This window comes from Anticarsia gemmatalis, chromosome 14 (assembly GCF_050436995.1).
Source record: "Anticarsia gemmatalis isolate Benzon Research Colony breed Stoneville strain chromosome 14, ilAntGemm2 primary, whole genome shotgun sequence".
Taxonomy (NCBI): domain Eukaryota; kingdom Metazoa; phylum Arthropoda; class Insecta; order Lepidoptera; family Erebidae; genus Anticarsia; species Anticarsia gemmatalis.
Window position 1 is genome coordinate 3,626,921 of NC_134758.1, and position 19,670 is coordinate 3,646,590.

The window sequence follows — 19,670 nt, forward strand, 5'->3', positions numbered from 1 at the left end:
TTAGCTAATCAAAAAAGTAAGGTATACATTCTACTAAATCTATACATGCAAAAGTTTTGTATGGAACGATGTTTGTTACTCTTTAACACAAAAACTTCCTTAAGGATTTTAATTATATTCTATTCTGTCTTAGTGTTAGTGGTCAACCAAATGTCACAGTTGTTCAAGCCACCCGAAAGGCGTTTGACATGGCTTAACGACTGTTAACTTAATAGACAACAACCGGGATTTTGATGAAAATTCGCACATAGATATTTTATAATATATTCTACTTCAACACATATTTTGTTATTGTTATTTTTACTGTAAAATCTTTCCACTCGTGTGAAAACCTCGGCAAGGAGAATTCGAGAGTACTCATTCTAGTTAGTTTAAAGTCAATGTACCAACAACTGTTAATTGAGACGAGTATATTTTTTCGCAATCCTCGAGTAATGATTAGTTAAAAATAACTATTTCTATTGATTAACGATACTGTCATGTGAGACACGTGATATATTGACTATAACATTTATAAGTACGGTCGTTAAGCTTTATTATTATTGGTTGGGAAAGTAAATATGTATTAGCAAATGTTTTTTTCGTAATTGTTAATGATCGCTTAAAGTGGTGAAGCCGATAATGCGTCTTATAATCATGGTATTAATGTACCTTTCTTTAGCTAGACTAGGATGTTTCAATAAGCTTTGGCTACAAAAAAATTCAGCTTTAGATAAGTTCAATAGATTCTAACTGGTAAAATGCGGTGTAAAGGCAGCTTTACATTAGTTAAAATCTTTTAAATTTAGCCCATTAATGCCCAACTGCTGGGCAAGGGTCTCCCTCCCGGAATGAGGGAGGGGTTAGGCCTTGAGTCCATCACGCTGGCCAATTGCGGGTTGGGGACGTTGCATACCGTCAAGAACCGTTCTAAAGATCTCTGAGGCATGCAATGTTGCATCACGATGTTTTCCTTCACCGTTGGGACAAGTGATAATTATTTCTAATACACACATAACGTCAATGGTATGCTGCCTCGGGTTCAAACCTGCAACCACTTGCGTGGGAGGTACCAACTTATTTGACTCGAAACTGTATTTATATTCTGTAAATTATCCAGTAGGCTCAAATTTCAGCTTTTTATCGTAACGGTAGTGAAACAGTAGATTAAAAGGCATTAATCCTAAATAGAACATCCTGGCTGATATCATTTGTGTATCGCAATTTATTTGAAAACTGTGGAGCTAGTGGTTTAGTCACAACAGTAGCAGTTGAGGTTAGGCTACGGTTGCCGAAGTAGTTCTATGGATGGGTGGACCATATTATACATTTCAAGCTCCTCTGAGTTTTGGGAGGCACGTTAAATTATGGATCCCGGCTGTCATTTTGAAAGATCTTTTACAGTCGTTACTAATAGTCAGAAGCTTGAAAGTCAACCAGTTTTATTGAGGGGTATCGTGTTATTATAACCCAGGTTACTGGACTGTGGAGTTCCGATAGAAGTTTCGAAGAAATACTAGGCTGATTGATTTTATTTAAAAACTTTACGTTTTACGAAATGTCACAACGGACGACACTCTGACGTCATTTACGAAGCACAAAATATTGTGTTTGCCATAGAAGTACAAATACGGTAGTACCGTTGCTATAATTGATATTCATATCCAGTTGTTTTGATATACATTCAGGTGTAAGTTTCATAACAATGTCAGTACTTATTATTATTAGGAGCCAATATTAAACAGCATAATTTTACGTAGATATGACGTAGTTATTTAATTTATACGTATTTATAACTAATCGCATTGTTTTTATTACATTAAGGTCGTAGAACACATCTTGTAGACGTCACAGTATCAACTTATGCCGGTTATGCCCCGCTGTCAAACGTCAGCAAGTAATCTAAGCAGATCAACATCACTGCTAAAGTGTGTGTGTTGGGAAACCTTTAAACAAGAGGTAAAGGAGAGGAGTGCATGTGAAGAATCGGATACGCATTCGTTGATAGGTCTCCATAACTTGAACCTTGTACGATTAAGTCGATCCGAGTATGGTTTAAAATAGAAACAAGAGGTTCTATTTTAATCCATACTCTAATGGACTTACTGTTATGTTTTAGTTATTTTATGTATATGTTACTGTAAAAGCCCGAACTGTGGTAAATCCTAAGATTTTCCGGTAAAACCTAAGATTTACCAACTCTCAATGGTAAAAGTCCGAACAAGCCAGAGTTTAAAAACTATGTTACGATATATAAAAAAATCCTTCTTTATAACTATGTTTATAACTATTTCACGGTATAATTATATACTGTGACATAGTTATAAAGAAGGAGTTTTGGGCAAAGCGACATGGGTAGGTTAGGTTAGAAGGCTAAGGTGGGAGCGAGCGAAGCGAAGCTCCAACCTTAGCCTTCGTGGTTATTTTTTTTTAACCACCCAGAAGGAGGAGCCCCGCGAAGCGGGGCTCCGGCGACATCTCGATATCATCAAATGAATATAGGTAAAAGTTCGAAATAAAAGAATTGTTCGGACTTTTACCATTGCGAGTTGGTAAATCTTAGGTTATACCGGAAAATCTTAGGATTTACCACCGTTCGGGCTTTTACAGTAACATATACATTTATACAAGGCCAAAGATTCCCAACAAGCGTGATATCGCCCCCAAATAGGCGCTGGAGTATTTCGTGGGGGGCGGTAGCAAGTCAAGAAGAAGAAGAATTACCATTATTATGATAAATAACAGAAAAGTGGGGCGCTGGATTTTTGTTGTACAGGGAGCCGTAGTCCAAAAAAGTTAAGAGCCTATGAGTTAGGTAAAGCCGCGCTAACAACTTGTCGAATTATTCGCTTGTTTTCTGTTTCTCATTTCTGCAGATTCGCATTTTTTCGGATTCGCATTTCTTCAGATTCGCATCTCTTCAATTTCTCATTTCTTCTGTATCTCAGTTAATCAGAATACAGTTACAATAAAAAACAAATAGATATGGTAAAAACAAAACATTTAATTATTGCAGAAGACGTATCAGTACACCTCTACCTGCGTTTTCAGGGAATACAAAACATTAACAGAAAACATAAGATATTTTACAACCGAGATAATAATGTTATACACTCAGGAATGGCTATGTCACCTGATACACATTTCTGAATAATTTCTTTTTGCTCCTGATCTTTTTTAGAAGGCTTTGTAGGTTTAGATTGGTTCCTTTTTATTCTAAAATCTTGGAATCTTCCTTCTTTTTTTAGTAACGAAATGAATAAAAATAACTTTGGATGAATACCTATCCTAATTCGAAGGCGGTGATGCCAGCCCTCTAACGAGCTTGTCGTCTTATTTTTTTCATTATAGCAACTCAAAACATTGGATGATATCTTTTTAATCCATTGATTATGAAAATATTCTTTGAATGTGTGTACATTTTGAACGTTTGGTTCATTTTCAAATATGTATATAAATGCTTCCGGCATAAGCTGTGAAGGTACCAGAGCTGCCACCATAAGTTTCTTTACGAACTCACGGCCTTCATCATAGGAAGTTATACCTAATTCTTTAAATTTTTTCCATATGGCCCTTTGATAATGAAAAAAACATCCTTTCAGTTCGACATCAATGAAATTATTTTTTACAGCATTGAGGACAGCCATTTCAAAATCACTTACATAATGAGTAATATTTAAAAACAAAAAGGTTAAACACGTTATATTCAATCTAATTGCTGTGTTTGTTTTATTTACGTTGCGACTGTACATATATGGTGAAAAGAGATACAGAAGAAATGAGAAATTGAAGAGATGCGAATCTGAAGAAATGCGAATCCGAAAAAATGCGAATCTGCAGAAATGAGAAACAGAAAACAAGCGAATAATTCAACTTGTCCGTGGCTTCAAGTTTGACCGTGAAATAGCGGTTGGTGCGACGATATTATCACGATTTCGAATAACCAGCGTTGCACTAAAGAATTTTATAATTTTCGTTTGTAAGTTAACATGTGTGCTACGAGACTTAAACATATGTCAGCAATTATTATAATAAGTCAAAGTGAATTGAAGTATTTTCGCGTCACCGTTACGCGCTTGGGTTTTTTTACGTTACATGATTTTTAATTGCCAGTACCATTTGCTTGTTATCTCGTTAGTGGTGTAATTGCGTATTTACTCTACACTTTATTGATGTGTTGGTTACTATTTTATTTCTTTTATCTAAATTTTACTTGCTTTATATGACTTCGTTTGCAAATAATTTATCGACATTATCCTTACAAATTTTCTTCAAGTAAAAGTAAGCGAATTTTAGTATTCGGGACTTGAGTATTTTTTAAGGAAAATTACTCTAGGTTGCGTATTGTATAAAACCGCGCCTTTTACAATGTAAACATGGATCATAATAATGTGCATATTAAAAATACGTAGGTACATAACAATGTATATTTCAGTATAAACATTTTCCAACGTTAGTTCTTATCTTTCTAACACGAGCATTACTAATTTCCCCTTATCTCAATTTCAAAAGTTATTCCTTAATTATCGCCTATTTTCACTTACGCGTTACGCGTCATACATTTTACGCAATCATTAACCATTCACACTCAAAAACTACAAAAGATTCTGCGTATACTACTTTCTTTAGAAAATACTAGCGAGTATTTTTTGTAAATAGATTTAAATTATTCAGTAGTGGTAGTAAACGTAGTTTTTTTTACTTAGAAAGTTATTTTCTATGTAAGGATTTACATCGGCATATCGGCGCCGGCGCAATGCAAATGTACGCGCGGTGTAGTCGCCGTGTCACTGTTATGACCTGACGCCACTACGAATACATTATACCAGAAGACAATCGAGCCACTCGTGTGTCGATCATCGGTATTTTTGTTCATTGACGCAAGTAGTTTTACGTTTATTGTTTATTGGCTACAAGTAGGTATTACTGAAAGAAATGTGAGTTTGTTTTGTTTATATGTAACTCGTCTTTACACGTATTTTAGTTATGTATTTCACTTTTGGGTGTTATTCAATTTTCTTTTTTTATTCCGTTCTATAACGTGGATGTTTGTAAGTGTTTCTACTTTCTAGTTAATAGGATCCTGTCTAAAAGTTCGTTATGCGGAACCTTAGATCAACACATTTGCAGATTTCCTTCATGTTTTCAAAGTGTGGTAATCGATTACTTAGCAATTACGGGCTATCTTTTCTTAGTTCTCTTCGCCTAAAATAGCGGCTTAATAATCTTGAAAACTTGTGATATTTTTTAAAATATCTTTAAATCAATCAATATTAGCCTGAAATAGCGACTTAATATTAGACATTGACCAAGTATTTCTGAATGAAAAAAAAATAATTTGCTGGCAAACTGCATAATACCTAATATGCTTAATATTGCCATTCATTTTCAAATAAAAACCTTGAATTTAAAGTCTATATACAACAGAATTGAATTGCAATATTATATTCGTCTTTACATATTAATCATTTACATTTACATTTGTTAGAAAAACATCCAAAATATCATACGTTTATATCAATATAAAATGTTTATAAGTGACTCATATTATTACAATTCGCTTATATCCGGCTAACAGACACGATATTAATTATAATAGGTATTTGTACAACGAACTCTATGTTCGTTTCTTATATTTTATCTATCTTAGCTTAGTGTTGTTGTAGCCGGTGAATGACCTACATAAATAAAACTTTAGTGTTAAGACAATATAACAACTTTAATAGGCGATATAAATTAACAGTTAAACTAAGGTAAAACCACCTAGAGCACGTGCAAATGATTTTACGATTATTTTATGTGGTTGAATAAAAACGGGCTGGGCTCTGCTATTTCCTCTATTTTTATAAGATTACCTATGCTTTACTGAGATCCTTTACGAAGAACTAGGAAAAGTGATCTGATCTTACTTTCCACTTGTCTATAATTCGTGAGTTAAACATACGCAAATAACAATGTTATGCATAATGCAATTCGGTGTATTCTAGTAACTGGCAAAGGCAGAAATAACAAAAAAAATGCATAATAATTTCTTCTATCGGCTTCATACCTTTCAAATCTGTATACAGCTTCCAGAGCAGATTTGCGTTTAAGACTGAAAGATTTTCCTCTTTCGAAAGCAATTTACATTTAAAAAGGTGTTTATTAAGACCCAGCGTTTATTACATAATGTATTCTGTAACTGTAAGGCAGGCTAGTCGTGTCGAATCAATAGATTAGTAGATTTATTCAGCCGATTGTTGTACTGCTCGTAGTCGATACTGAATGCCTACAAGTTTTCCTCATTGCTTAATAGAAATCTTTAGTCAAACGCATTTTGTTTTTAAGATAACGCGGAACGGTTACGTTTTGCAAGAGATTGAAAACTTTGTTACGCGTGTTTAAAATAGTTTGTAAAATATTCGGTGTGGTTATAGTTTTGAGATATGGTGTATAAAATATATTTTTGGTGAAAATCTTTATTATGGCGTAGTGAAAGCCAGATAACACGTGTAACTATTTGCCAATAAGTGACTGAAAGATTGAAAGAATAAGTAAAAGATTTGTGTAGTCAATTCTCCGAAATATAATAGAATTCATGATTTATTTTGGCCGCATCTTTACACATATTCTAGGATACTTCTGTCAGTAGAAGAACTTTGATAATCGTTTCGCTTGGGTAGAATCGTTACTTAATATGATGTATTCTTCTGATTACAACTGTTCGAGCTATCTAACATATGCATATTTTGATCCTTACCAACTGTCGATAGACCAAGGATTCTTTCATATAGAAGCTGGTACACACTGAAGCAAGCATATTATATCTAAATTGTCGTCATTTTGTCCTCAGTGTTAGCATGGTGGTGGTGCTGAACGGCGTGTTAGTGGACGAGTGTCCGACATCGGTGCGCGCGCTGTTGAACGCGCACCCCGGCTACAGAGATGCGGCCGCGCAGCTGCTGGCCGCCGCGCCCAGGGTTGTCCCACCCCCCGGCCTGCTGTATGTCGCGCAGAGGGAACTTGCAGCCGTTGTGCCGCATGACAGTGAGTAACAAAATTATACTGTGACATTTAGTAGTCCTAAAATCCGTTAGAATTGATAAATTTCGATATATTTCAAGATTGAAGTAGTTTTTTTTTATACATACATCATTTAATAAATAAAATTACGCCTTCTTCCCATAGGGGCAGGCAGAGACCAGAAAACACCACTTGGTACAATTTTTTATTTAAATTAAAATCCGGTTCACAATGTAAAATTCTGTGCAGTGTTAATGAGATATTCTTTTGCATAATTTCATACAATTTCAACAAGACGTACCTATGTATACTTTACTTTCAACTTGGTCTATTTCAGAAAACGTGAACATCATAGGATCAGATGACGCCACATCATGTATAATCGTTGTCGTCAGGCATTCAGGTGACTATCTTATTTTCTGTTATCTCCCTTTTATGGGTTCCGTGTCCAAAGGGTAAAGACCGGACCCTATTACTGAAACTGATTATGTATTTTTGTTGCCGCTGTAATAACAAATACTAAAACATGATAATATACATAAGTATTTAAGGGGGCTCCCAATGATATTTTCTACATTCGATGATCTATCTATCATGAAGAACATAATATATATTCCATCTAAATTGTTTGAGGGATGCAAACTCGCACTTGATTTTTGTGGTGGAGAGAAGAGACAATTATTTACATTACTATCCCATTGCTGGGTACCACTGAACGAGACCACGAAAATTGCTGTTGTTTAACATTCTCTCTTCACTTTTCCAGGGTCCGGTGCAGTGGCTTTAGCACATCTAGACGGGTCTGGTACAGCAGAAGCAGCAGCTGCCATGGTGACAAGAGTCCAACAGCTGGCTGTAGGATATCCTGAGGGCAGGTTGGAGTTACAGCTGGTCGGAGGCTTCACAGACCCACACCGCTATTCAGATGAACTGTTTGCTAATATCATGTGTGAGTAGAATGTTTTGATAATAAAATTGATTGTAGCAATGTAGAAGTTGGTGCCTGGTTTATAGTAGGAACTTTATGTTTATCGTATTTCCGGCAATAATGGCAGCAGAAATGACTTTCACACATTTTTATTTAGGTAAAAGTCAAGTTTCAACCTTTATTCTTAGTGTATCCTTTTTAATAGATACCTGAAGATAATAGTCGAATTTCAAGAGCGCCATTTTGTACAGTCAGTACCATCGTGTATCGAGAGTTTAGCATTTAAAATGTATCTACTGCAAAAATTGTTTCTCCGACGCCCGCTAGAGGTGCTGAAGATTTTCATACAATGTTTTTCTATAGCTAGCCGATTGTTGGCAGTCGATACTGGTAGAGAATCGAGCTACTGATTACAAAAAGCTTCTCTTTAATTTAGGCAATATTAGAGATGTTTTCCTTCTTTTAGCTGTCTTATTTGAGCGCAAATTAATCTTTAGAGGTTGTTAAAGATACTAAAGTCACCTTTTAATCTCCAAAGAACCAGTAGCACAAAAATCAATAAGCTAACATAACAATAGTCGGAAATAAACAATTAGAATAGACGGCTAGGTCGCGGTGTTGTCACTTTGCCAGAGGAACGATAGCGAGAGAGCGTGGGCGGCCGGCCATTGTGAGCGGTCGTGGCGCCCTGACTCATGCGCGTGTCTCTTGTTTAATTGACTATGAGATATTTTGGTAGAAGTTTTGATAAGTATCTGATAATTATTTGGGACTTTGAAGCTATCTCCTGGAAGCTTTATATTTGAGTTTGTTGTGATGTTTATGTTTAGGTTTACGTAAATTTTAGTAATGGTATAGATTTTTACGTACTAAATCTGTTTGCGAAGTTACTATTTTGATAATTCAAAACGTGTTTTTTCACAAACCGCATAAAAATTTAAGTTATTCTATCACTGTCTTTTTACGAAAATAAGTTTAATCGTCCAACAATATCGAAGAAAACTGTCTTAAATATGAGTTAAGAACATTTAAATACGTCAAAACCGCAGCTGGAAGCTATAAGATGAGAATTACTTTAGCTTTACTTTAAGACTTGCAATACAAAAAAGCTGCCGGCAAATTGAAAACCTCCTTTTTACTCAACTGCGTTATTTTTAAAGTCGGTTAATAATAAAAACATATTTCCATTCCAGTATCGTTCCACCGTCTATCAGTGGAGATAGACCTAACTCTTGCATGCTGTTGCGAGTTGAACACAGCTCTGGGCGGCGGGTCGGCCGCACCGCTCGTCACCGGCGTGGGCGTGGACATCCGCGCCGGGGACCTGTTCCCCGCCACCTTCCCGGATAAGGGACCTGAACTACCGCTGAGAGGAGCCAGGACTATTACTAGTGGGCCGCATTCGGGACAGGTTAGTTGTTTAAATTACAGTTAGAACTGACATTTAATTTAGAGGAGTTCTTAAACATATTTTAAATGCCGACGAATTAGAAACCTCAACCTTCTTCTTTTTAAAGTTGGTATATAAGCAGTTATCAAACATAATAATCAAATTTGCTATTAGACTATTGAAGCAAAATATATATTTAGAACTTAACGAATTGTGGGTTATATTTAGTTATTTGTACGGCTTTTCATACTAGTCATTGTATGCAGATGAACTTAGACGCTTTGACTCTCATTATTTTATTTTCTAAAATGCTAGTGTACATATTTACGTGCCGAAACGCCGAACGTTCTACAATGTTAACAAGATTTTGTTGGAAACTCTTAGAGCTACTTCAGTAGTTAAAATTGGTAAATGTAAATCAAACAGTATTCTTAATTTTACTATTCGATAAATATCCTAATGAAACAATATTTTCCTCCCAGGTGCTAGACATATACGACAACACGGTGGGCATGCTGCGCATCGGTCCGTTCAACTACGAGCCGTTGCGCGGCGTGGACCTGTGGCTGGAGCAGTCCGACGACTTCATACTGCAGCACCTCAGCACCACGCCCGCCGTCGAGCCGCCGCACTTTGTACACAATGTATGTATTATACTCAAAATAATAGTATAAAGCCCTTGCGCTTCCCTTAGCTCGTCTTGGTGGAGGCACTACCGAGCCCCCAGATAACTCTTATAAAAAGGCTGCCTTTTATAAGCATAGATCGATTGCATTTTTTTTATAATGTCGTCGTCGTGGAAATCGTACAAGTCGTATAAATAGATTACAAAATGTGCTCGCTATACCTGTATCAGGACAACTCTATAAAAGGTTGTCCTTTAAAAAACGAAATCAATTGCTTGCCTTAAAGCTGGTCACTTTTTGGCCATCTCGTACACTCCTTTGAGATTTTGTTTAAATTTTATTTCTGTTTTGTCTTTAGAACTTCATACTATCAAACTACAAATTCAAACAAACTTTTGTAATTTAAAGATCTAATAAATAATCTAATGTTACGTCTGGCAACAACCATTCGTCTTGACTTCATCTAATATTTGCGTAGTAAGTTTTAATGTTCACATTTATGTACCAATATATTCTACAAGTTAATGTATTATTTTTTTCATTTCGCAGATCCGTGTGACTCTCAAATTTATTCAGCAGCATCCCTTCCCAGCGGTGACAGTGTTTCCCGACAACCGCGCACATTACTACCGTCGCGACGAACAAACCGGCTGTTGGGTTGCCATGCGCTTCTAAACAACCTACACTAACCAACCATTCTGTTAACACCTAAATTATACCAGTAGTTGTTTAGCTGTAATTTCTCGAAAATATTTTTTAATACTGGCAACACTCAAACGGACAATGCTGTAAGACTTAAAATCTTCATGTCATTATGTTAATTCAGATCATGAAAGTATAATTTCAGTGTTTTCAAACTAATTAAAGATTGCAAGCATTTGTACTTTGCTTTGTAATTAGATATGCAATGATAAATTCAGCTAAAAATATTAGAAAATAAAAAGCACTGTTATTATACTTTAATGAATATGAGAATTAGCAATGAACTATATACGTAATAATACTAGCAACTGCCTAGTGCGAGAATAATGTCCATATTGTATTCGTTTCATGATTTTTCATACAACATAGGCGAACCACTTTTATACATGATAGATGGATGAAATAAAGAAAATAATATGACAAGCAACACGCGCCTTTGAACAAAACAGCTTTTATTAGTCAATTAAAAAATAAACCTTATTGTTACTAAAATTTAATTCAAAGCAAAAAAGAACCATCTTTGATGTGTGTTGTTTTTAGCTCTACTATCATATCAATTCATTGTTTGATATTTTATAACTATTCGGCACAGTTAAAATGTTCTACTTGAAAATGCACTCGAATATTATTATTGTAATGCACTATAGTGCTGATTTGCACAACTGTATAACCATGACAATGTCTTATTTTGGCTTGAACAGTCTTGATACTTGTGTAGGTTTTATTTTGCTAGACAGACCACATGGATGATAGAAATTGCCGAGGGTTGGGATTTTGTAAATTAAGTAAAGTTTCGTAACCTTATGGTAAAAAATGCGAGGTTATTTTCAACCAATTTAAAGGGCTCTTCTTTGCCTCTTGGCTTCTTAAATTGCCTGTCAATTGAGACGAAGTAAGGTTGCAGTAACTACTGAGAAGAGCAGAGATTTTGTACATCGCGGACACAAACTTCGCACGAGTTCAAAATACGAAAGAAGCTCATGCTCCTTGAGAACAGTTCTCCTTTTAGACACGGTCTTGGAACAGCAAATATCAAAGTATTGTGTATGACCTAGCTTTTGATCTACACTAAAAGTATTTTTCCTGTTCGAGCCATTTGACTACAAAGTAGTAGTACTTCGTATTTAATTTGATGGACTTAAATGCTTTTAAAGCGTATACCATGACTTATCACTTTCAAATAATCATAATTCATAAGCATTTTATTACCATAATAAAATAATTATTATGACGTGTGAGAAGTTTACAGGGTTGCCATATTAATACCGTGTAAAAATTAATTTATGAAACATTACAACAATTTGCTTTTATGATATTTTTTGTATTGATTTGGATGGCATTTTGTAATTTTGTTCATGAAATTGCATTTGATACACCAGTTAAACCACAAAAATTGAAATATTTAATTGAATTCAAAGATGACAATGTTTATGTGTTATTAAGTAATGATATTATGAAATATGATTTAAAGGCTCGAGAATCCAGTGTGACACTTTGAAAATATAATGACCTAGATAGTTTGCATATAAAGACATTTTGTTTTATTGTGATAATTGATAATATTTTGTTATTTTTATTCTTTGTATTTATGAACAAAAGTGAGGCTTACATCGGCTATGACATTCAACAATCATTAAATTATTATGTCTCAAAATATTTTATGAAGACGTAATAGTTGTAAATAAAAAGTGTTGTTGCTATCAAGTCGATGTTATATTAGTATAGTTTTTTTCTCAAAACAGTTTAATATTTTAATCATTATTCTAGTGATCGAGAAAGTTTCCAGTTCTTACTTTTGTATGTAAATATAAAATATGTGTTATTAAGTTATGATAATTGTATATTTTGTCATTCGTTTATATCAAATTCCAGTTTTAGATTTTAATTATTATGTCAATACTTGCCTTTTAGGTATACGGCAGGAATCACTTCAGTAAAGTGAGGGTTACCACAGTGGATAAGTTTTACAGTGAGTGAGGAAGTCAAATATCGTCGATGTATGCATATAAAAGGTTAATTTTAACTCAACTCACTGTGCATTTATCTACTGTGGCCAGACGTCAGAGAGAGAACAAGTTATGTTGTAAATATAATAGTGATCAATTAGATATAGTTAGACGACGTTAATAGTTATTGTTTTGTGAAATATTATGAATATATTGAAAGTTCAAAAGATATTTGTGTCGTTATTTTTTTTCCTTTTCTTCACATTCAAACCCTTTCCTAATGTTAAATAGGTAATGATTGACTAGCTCCAACAAAATGATAGTGTTTGCTTATTATAGGAGCTGAACTCTTTGGGCTTGTTCTTTACTAATAAGTCCTAAATAAGGAAGCCCTACTAAAATATCCGTAGATAATGATATTATGCATACCTTCAAGGGCAACAGCAATAGTATAAAATCGTGTGTATAATAGCTTTTATTAATAAAAATGCTGGTACTTGTGGAAGCAAAAGGAATAGATGCATACGTAAATGTTTTGAATGGTCTATTAGTCTAGAGCAGCAGAAATTGCTGGATTTTTCCTACATTGTTGCCAAAGCAAAAATGTTTGAAGTTTGATAGAAGAATTTAAACGTCAAAATCGGAACGCATCCGTAGTTGCAGAAAAATAACAGGCGGCGAAATCTAGCAACATTATTTTGACAGCTGGTCTTGCGAAGTAACAGAGTTTTTGTTAGTTTTTGTGTAATATTTTTATTACAAAGCATTGTTAAAAACGCAGCTGTGAAGCGTTTAAAAGCTCAAAACATGGATAAGCCGATCGTAACTGAACTTCCTCCTCCATACACCGCCACGGTTCCTCCAGGTGAGTGTTAATTGATTTGTTTTTGTGAAATCTTATTGAGTTTGAATGAATCATAATAATGATAAGGTGCTCGAGTATACTGCGTAATGTTGCAATCCAGCGGCTTTATGTTTGTATTATCTGTCATTGGGTCAGGAATGTAGGCTGAGAAGTATGCTAACGAAAGTGCTTTCGTCGGTATGTTTTTGGAGTCGCAATATTAGTTTAAAGTTTGCTTGTTATTGATGTGGCGTATGTAAATTATTTCAGGACCTATGCCGCAGCCGGCGGGTGCTCCGGGCGCGCCATATCCGCCCCCTCCGCCTGGCTACACGCCGTATGGAGTGCCTCCACCAGGTACTGGTTTTGTACCAAATTATGGCGCAACAAATATTATTATTCCACCACCCATCATAGCGGTCGGCGCTTGCCCCGCTTGTCGCGTTGGCATCCTCGAGGATGATTTCACATGCCTGGGCATCCTGTGTGCCATATTATTCTTCCCACTGGGAATCCTATGTTGCCTTGCACTCAAAAATAGGAGATGTTCAAATTGTGGAGCCTTGTTTGGTTAGAAGCTGATGTGACAGGCCTTGTTAAATGTTTTGATTAACAAATGTTAAATATTGAAAGGTTTATGAATGAATAATGGTTACTGTTTAATATTAACTTCACTGTTTATATTGGAACATAGTTATTGTGATATTTTTATGAAATGACTCAAGCGATGGATGATTAAGTATGTAAGTATCAGATGTATGGATGATAAAAATAGACTAATACTATGTTTTGATATAAACATGGACAATGAATATTTTATTTTCTTATTGAAGTTATTTACATAACCTACTGGACATGTTGGAATATTTTTTCTTCATCGAGCAAGGTCATTTAGGAATGACAAATATATGTTGATTCATTAAATTCATTATTTACTAAGGCTGTCGATGCAGCTAAACTCATTTGAGAAAGTGAAAGCTAAAGTGTAGCTATTAACTAATGTAATGACAATTAGTGACAATTTTGCTATGACAGACTAAACCAGTTTATAATCAAATTTGAAGTAAAATTCAAGGTTACAAATACTTGAATTATACATACATTAATGTGTCTAAAATTTGAAATTTAAATTGGTTTAGTTGTAGGTACGTCAGATAAAAATGTCACCGATACATATTAAGTGTAGGAAATAAATTAAGGACAGAATATGAATATTCACAAAATATGGATTAAATTCAAACAATATGTTTTTTTATAACAAATTTCGAAAAAAATATAGTATGTTTAACATTTCTAATTTTAAATTTGAATACTTTTAGTGGTGACTGGCAGCTTAAATGCCACTATTTTTTTTTGCAAAAACTTGGCTGATGTCAGAATATTTAAGTCATGCTATATTAAAAAAATAAACAAAATGAGTCAACACTAGAATTTTCGTGAATGGTATTTTAATTGTCATTCCATGTTTACTGTATCTAAAGTAATTAAGATTAAAATGAATTATTTAAAGAGGGTTAACAAACAAAATTAAGAATTAATTAATAAGATATAAATGCCTTAGCTTCACAAACAACTTGCCTTAATAGAGACATGTGTAGAACAGGAAATAATGTGGAAATAAATTTATATGTATAAAGGAGAGGACACATTGGTGATGATGTCGTCAATATGTTGAGCAGTCACTCCATAAAGCCGGATTTAGACTATGGGATATACTATTACATTTTGAGTTGTAAACAACAACCATGGAACATAATGCATATTATAATCCAGTGTGAACAGTCTCGTACAAAATGTATGACAAGCAAAAGAAAATTATACAGCCAAGATGTAATGTTAATTATATGTCCTGTAATCAGAAGCTGGCTTAATAAACTGGTATTAACTTGGACATATTGGTTTAAAGAACCTATTTCAGTATGTAAAAGGGGTTCATGAAACAGTTTTTCCAAGTCGATCCCAGTCTATTAGGGAACATTCATATCTGACGGAACTTACGTCGCGTATTATCAGTCGCGCAACGCCAGAAAAGACAAATGTATAGAAAAACACTCGACCGTTCACACGCAACCGATGATGCGTCGGTGCGAAGCCCATACGAATTAAGTTACGCCCGACGCATCTCTGTCAGATATGAACGTTTCCTTAATAGAGACCTAAGTTATTATCGTTTGAGGCTTGCCTACAATGACAAACAAACGTAGTACGCATTTAGAATAGGTATAATTCGCTTGACTAATCAAGCGGAAACAGAAATAGCATTTATTTATATGGTACAATCGGAATGAGTGCCTTGTAATTATTTATTTATTATAATATTTTACACAATATTCTCTTTGGGAATACATAGACTAAAATTTATTTATAAAAGACATTTTCACTTCACCTTTTATAAATATGTTCCAGAGTCAAATCTTTTGCTTATGGCATCTAGTTTGTTTTATCTGGCATGTATAACTGGAAGTTATAGTTAAGACAGAACATATACGTAATATTTCTCACAGTGACAGAAGAATGTCTGTTAATAATAATATATTGTAAGATACATTATTTTTTTGGTTGTATATTGTATATTTTAGGCAAGCAACAAGCAGATAATAATTTTGGTAGGTACTGTAATCCAAATATATATTTCACTTTACGATTAGCATATCATATTAGAAGTTTTAAGTTTAAATACGATGTTAATTATAATTACAAATTAAATGAAAAAAAATAACAATTCGTCCTTATTATAATACTACAAGGATTTAAAACGAATTTGTAGATATTTAACGAGCCTTAAATATAATGCCATAAGATATTCTTTTTGTGATCATTACCAAATTTCTTTTAAAATATGCCATATTACATTTTCATTTTATTTGAATAAACTTCCTTTATTATAATGATAATTAAGTATTTTCAAGAATTTTATTCCTATCTTTGCAATTAGTTCACTTATTCCCGGTTTCTGAGGTACATTTAGCGGTAGTTTATCCATGCGATAGTGTTTAAACTCATATAAAAAATGCTTTTGAATAGACAAAGTACCGCTAAACGGGCCTTAGAAGTCGGGCATAAAAGACATTTTGTCCAAAAAACCTATAAAGTTAAAAGTATACCTTTCGAAAGTTATATTCATAATTACAACCACTCTATTTAAGCATCTATCATTGTACAAAGATAGGAATAACATTTTTAATTACGTAATACCATATATTTGAAAATATTATTGAGTATTTTTATTTCATTTGCTTTGACAATATTTGTTATTTTACTGTATACGCGAGTAATAAATTAAATGTCGCTACACAAATGTTTCATATTTAATACAAAATTAAATGACTTAAATTAAACTAACAATACGTAAAAGGACGTGAGTTATGCAAAAGTATTTATAAATATGATAGCAAGTTAAGTAACGTGCCACAGAGTTACATGGGACTAATATTGTAAAAAGCGAAACCAGGGTGTATTTCATCCACCTCTGTCTACACCTTTGGGTATAAGAGGAGATATATTATGTATGTATGTACGATAATGATAAATGATTCTTCGCGCTATTTCATAAATTAAACGCGGTGAGCATTCCAATATAAAATATGAAACTTTTGTGTATACTACACAGATCACAGTATCCCTTTATTCGTATATTATCTAGAAGTGCTTGGTCCCTTTCTTACCTATGTTGTATGTTCTTTAAGGGAAAGAGATAAAAGCTACAAAAAATATACGTATAAGAGGAAATTTGTATTATGTCAAGTAAATGTATACTTCCATCTTATTTTATTGAATGTAAACAAATCTTTATAATTTTATTTTTATAATTAGTTTTTGTATTTCTTTCATATTCACTACTTATATTAAAAATATATCTCATTTTAATCGAAATCTGTATATTATAGAATGTGTGAATTATTTAGGCAAAGTAAATAGCGAAGAAAACGAAAAGATACACTGACAAATTAGTGACAACGGAATAAAAAAATATATTTGGCGCCAAATCGTCTTGGAAATACAAGATGTTGATTTAAAACAAAAACAGTAAAATATATTTAAAAGCTGTTATGTTATTCCTTGTTATTTTTGCAATAAAATCGTAGTTCTTCCCACAGATGTATAGTTGCAGAATTATTTGTTATAGGCACATGTTATTATTGTTGAAAAATCTGCTGTATAATAATTTTAATATTTCTCTCACTAAACAAACTCTTATCTGCAATCGAGAGTAGAATATGTGTATTAAATGAATTTAAACGTTTTTATAATATTGTAAAAGACTTCGTTGGTTGCAATAATAAAGTATGCCAGAGTGCTTATGAGGAAAAGCCTTTATGAAAACTAAAACTGTCTCACTAATTAACGTCGTATAAGCTCTGACTAGTTATACAGTGTTTTGTCACTTTCAATCAATTTTGAAACTGTATAAGTGTGATAAAGACAAAGCAACATACAAGTATACTAATCAGAGTTTATTCAACGTTTATCAGTAAGACAGTAAAAAAACAGCTTTGTTATTAACAAAAGTATTACCCCACGTAATACTTTTGTTAAAGTGCAACTATGAAGCAGCAAAATTGCTTCACTTTTCTATCTCTCATATTATTGCATGATATTGATAACCTAGTGAGATAAATATCTGTTGACAATCACTGATATGTTTTCCATTGTTTGTTGAACTATTTAAAGTTGTATTGTTTCAAATCAACATGTTGTATACGAGTATTGTACACTAGACTGAAGAAACGACGCAGTTAACGCCTTCACTATATTATTGTTAAGTAAAACGTTAAGTATACGTTTAAAAGCGTGATCCTATATATAAATATGTAATTATTGAATTTGTATAGGTTTTGCAATAAAGTTTGGGAATAAATACTATGATTTTTATTTATCCGTCACGAAGGAATAGACTATAATGCATCTGTGAGTCCTGTTCTTTCCTTTTGACTCTCAAGTTAAGTTTAGTTAGAGGTGGAGAGACTACCAGCGCCCTTTAGTGTTATAGGCCTGTAGTAATGTAAAAACTCAAAAAAAGCAAATTGCATCATAATATATTCCTATATTATATAATTATATTTATGTCGTAAGTTAGCTTATTGATTAATGAGAACAGCAGAAAACGTATAATATTAACTATGCTCTAAAATCATCAAAAATCCAAAAAATAAAAAATGACAAAATCAAACATCATGGGTTGAAAATTGTAAGTATGTTATTTGAAAATAGGTACCCGTTTAAATTTGTAAAAGTTAACAAAACGGTACTCAAATGTTAAACAAAGCTCAAACAAGCTATTTGTACAATAAAACAATTTTCCGCACCATTTCGCAAGTTAGAGTGCAATAAATAAAAGAAAATTCAGCCATAAATTAGTGGGGTAATTTAAAGTGTTTGCAGTGGTTAGCCATTGCGTAGCCTGCGGGCGGACGATAGAGCCATTCGAGACCGAAATAAACCACGTTTGCTTGTTATGTCTGATTATGAATTTAGGGTTAAATGTTGAAAATTGGAAATAGGACCAAAATATAACTTTTATAATGCCTTGTTTCATTTAAATTCCCTTTTCACGAACTCATTTTTTGGTGTGAAAACCGGTTCGGATACTGAATGATTAGATTGTTATCAAGTTTTCAGCAGCTGGCAGGTAAAAAATATTATTAGAAAAGTAGAATATTGTTGTACATTTCTAGATAAAAAAAAAACATTAAAAAAATAAGTGAACGAATGTAAGCGTTCCGAATTCAAATCAAGTGCAGTGGCAAAAAAAGCAACACGCGTGGGACAAAATAAGCATGCAAACTAAAAAAAAATAGGTAGGTAAGTAGGTAGTTAGATTCGCTTTTTTGGCATAGGGTACCTACTTGCAAAAACACGCGTTGCGTTTTAAATCCTCATTAATATGTAAAAAAGGGCTATAAGCGGCTGTTATCATGTCTTCACTTATGAAGCATTCATTGCGTATTCAGTTCGAGGCTGCATTTTTTTAATGAAGGCTGCCCTCTCGTAGTTAGTTAAACATTCACAACGGACGCCACGGCCATTCATATTTTGGCTTGTTGGTGTTGGTTACTGTGTGAAGGATTTTTTGCGCAAAATGTTTAGATTTGTATCGTTTTGTTTATGATGTGTATTCAAAGATACCGATATAAGTGCGTTAAATAAAGAATGTGCTTTAGCCTTTTCTGTATGCCTTTAGATTGGTATCGTTTTGTTTACGATGTGTGCTAAAAATACCGATAAAAGAGCCTTAAATAAAAATGCCCTTTAG

The 19,670-nt window shown here is 33.6% G+C and overlaps 2 protein-coding genes across 6 annotated transcripts in view; both read left to right on the top strand.

Moving 5' to 3' along the window:
- Ntan1 (N-terminal amidohydrolase 1) overlaps positions 1-12,804 on the top strand; it is an 81,533-nt gene extending 68,729 nt beyond the window's left edge. For all 4 annotated transcript variants that reach the window (XM_076122413.1, XM_076122412.1, XM_076122414.1 and 1 more), the window contains 6 exons: positions 6,812-7,005; positions 7,319-7,384; positions 7,748-7,930; positions 9,103-9,320; positions 9,782-9,943; positions 10,475-12,804. In XM_076122413.1, the coding sequence (XP_075978528.1) occupies positions 6,819-7,005; positions 7,319-7,384; positions 7,748-7,930; positions 9,103-9,320; positions 9,782-9,943; positions 10,475-10,600 (942 nt within the window). In that variant the 5' untranslated portion in view covers positions 6,812-6,818 and the 3' untranslated portion in view covers positions 10,601-12,804. The remainder of the gene's footprint in view (positions 1-6,811; positions 7,006-7,318; positions 7,385-7,747; positions 7,931-9,102; positions 9,321-9,781; positions 9,944-10,474) is intronic.
- Positions 12,805-13,265: 461 nt separating this feature from the next.
- On the top strand, positions 13,266-18,277 carry LOC142978264 (membrane protein BRI3). 2 transcript variants are annotated; one of them, XM_076122635.1, is made up of 2 exons: positions 13,266-13,438; positions 13,688-18,277. In XM_076122635.1, the coding sequence occupies exons 1-2, from the start codon at positions 13,381-13,383 to the stop codon at positions 13,990-13,992; spliced, it is 363 nt and encodes a 120-aa protein (XP_075978750.1). In that variant the 5' UTR covers positions 13,266-13,380; the 3' UTR covers positions 13,993-18,277. The 2 variants fall into 2 exon arrangements, with proteins under 2 accessions (XP_075978750.1, XP_075978751.1); XM_076122636.1 differs by lacking the exon at positions 13,266-13,438 and adding an exon at positions 13,492-13,615.
- Positions 18,278-19,670: the final 1,393 nt, after the last annotated feature.